Here is a 1,843-nt window from a genome sequence, read left to right on the forward strand (position 1 = left end):
CACAGCACAGGGCTGGGACTGAGTCTCAGGAACTCTCTGGCCTTACAGCAACACAAGGGCTAAGGACACCAGGAAGGGGGAAAGAACAGCACTGGGAAGACCAAGTGCTGCTGCTCCTTGGCAGAGCTGCTGAGCCATAACTGATTTGCCTCCAGCTCTGCACACAGACATTGCTGCTGAGGCTCCAGGGGATGTGACAGAAGTGGGATCACAGGTGAACAAGTTGCTGTAAGATCCTTTATTTTGTTTAAACACAGAGACAGCAAAGCTCCTCATTCACACAGTCCGTGTGTCACAATGAACATGCACAGAAACAAAATGAGAAATGGCACAAATAATGACATTGTTTAATGTGGAAAATACTAAAAAAAAAATACCCCCCCCTCCAAACCCACAACTAAATCCAACAAGAACTATCAAAGTTGAGTTATATTACAAATGATACATGGAAACTGGCAGCAGTTCATTGCTTCTGGAAATTATCAAGATATCAGTGTCCACACTGCAGCCTGGTTCCTCAGGCTGTAGGTGAGAAGATTCAGCACTGGAGGCACCACTGAGTACAGAACTGACAGTGCCAGGTCCAGGGTTGGGGAGGAGATTGAGGGAGGCTTCAGGTAGGCAAACATGCCAGTGCTGACAAACAGCAAGACCACAATCGGGTGAGGAAGGCAGGTGGAAAAGGCTTTGCTCTGTCCCTGCTCAGAGGGGATCCTCAGCACAGCCCTGAAGATCTGCACATAGGAGAATACAATGAAAACAAAACAGCCAAATAATAAAAAAGAACTAACCACAATGAGCCCAAGTTTCCTGAGGTAGGAGTGAGAGCAGGAAATCTTGAGGATCTGGGGGATTTCACAGAAGAACTGTTAATTAACTATGCAGTTTCTAAGCAAAAAACAATGTATGGAACCTCCACGCCGATTGGACGAATAAGTGTTAGGCTGCCCAGGAAAGCCGTGGGGGACCACTGAGAACTGGACTGTGCAGACTCTGGAGCCAGGGGTGGTGAGACAACCCCCCCCCCAAAAACCCCCTGGAGACTGCCACAAAGTAATGCTCACGCAGACACCCAGGCACAGCAGGACGGGACAGTTTAAGAAACTGTAAAGGAGTTTGTGAGAAGTTATGAATATGTATTAGGCTGATTCAATAATTGGAGTATATAAAGCATGTCTGGCAGATTGCCATGCACCCAGAGCTGTTTGTCTTTGCTCCCCAAATCAAATAATTTTATTAAAAAAATAAATAAATGAAAGAGAGTGCTCGTTTCTCACAATCTGGTGACCCTGACATGATAGTCCTCCTCTGAAGGGTCCTCCTTTGTGTTTTGGGATGCCCCGCTGATTTCAACAGCCCATGGGAATTTGTGGGATGTGGGAGAGCAGACAACAAAAGAAACTAATTTTTGTGGCAAAGGCAAGGAAACAGCTCCCTTTATGGCCTGTGATTCTGTGCGCACAGCGACCCAAACAAGAAACGGACTGTGAGTATTGTTCAGTTCGGTGGGAAGACGTCAGTGGCTCTATGTGTATGATTCGTGGCCGGGACAGTCCCGAGCTGTGAAGTGAGTGTGGAGCCCTTTTAACTGCTTTTCTATCCTCCCACAAGGGAATTAGAGGGTGAATGCGTGAAGTGAGAGATGGATTTGACAAGTGGACCTTGAGAATTGGGGTGGGAGCCAATCCTTGGAATACGGGACAAGGATCAGGTAAACCGTCAAGCCCCAGGAAAAAAGGTAGCAGAAGGGTACCCAAGGATAAACCCCCAGACGGTCCTCTGGGGCTAATGTTATCAATTTGGAAGTATAGTTCATGTACTAAAGGAAAAGATAAAGCAAAAA

The 1,843-nt window shown here is 46.8% G+C and overlaps 1 protein-coding gene across 1 annotated transcript; it reads right to left on the minus strand.

The window, feature by feature from the left end:
* Positions 1–482: 482 nt before the first annotated feature.
* LOC103809186 (olfactory receptor 14A16-like) lies at positions 483–888 on the minus strand (the record flags this gene model as incomplete). Its single annotated transcript, XM_009082003.1, is given in 1 exon segment — positions 483–888. A coding segment is annotated over 1 exon segment (406 nt), but the record flags the coding sequence as incomplete, so codon positions are not given.
* Positions 889–1,843: the final 955 nt, after the last annotated feature.

The sequence above is a fragment of the Acanthisitta chloris genome, unplaced genomic scaffold (assembly GCF_000695815.1).
Source record: "Acanthisitta chloris isolate BGI_N310 unplaced genomic scaffold, ASM69581v1 scaffold12419, whole genome shotgun sequence".
NCBI classification, from domain to species: Eukaryota; Metazoa; Chordata; class Aves; order Passeriformes; family Acanthisittidae; genus Acanthisitta; species Acanthisitta chloris.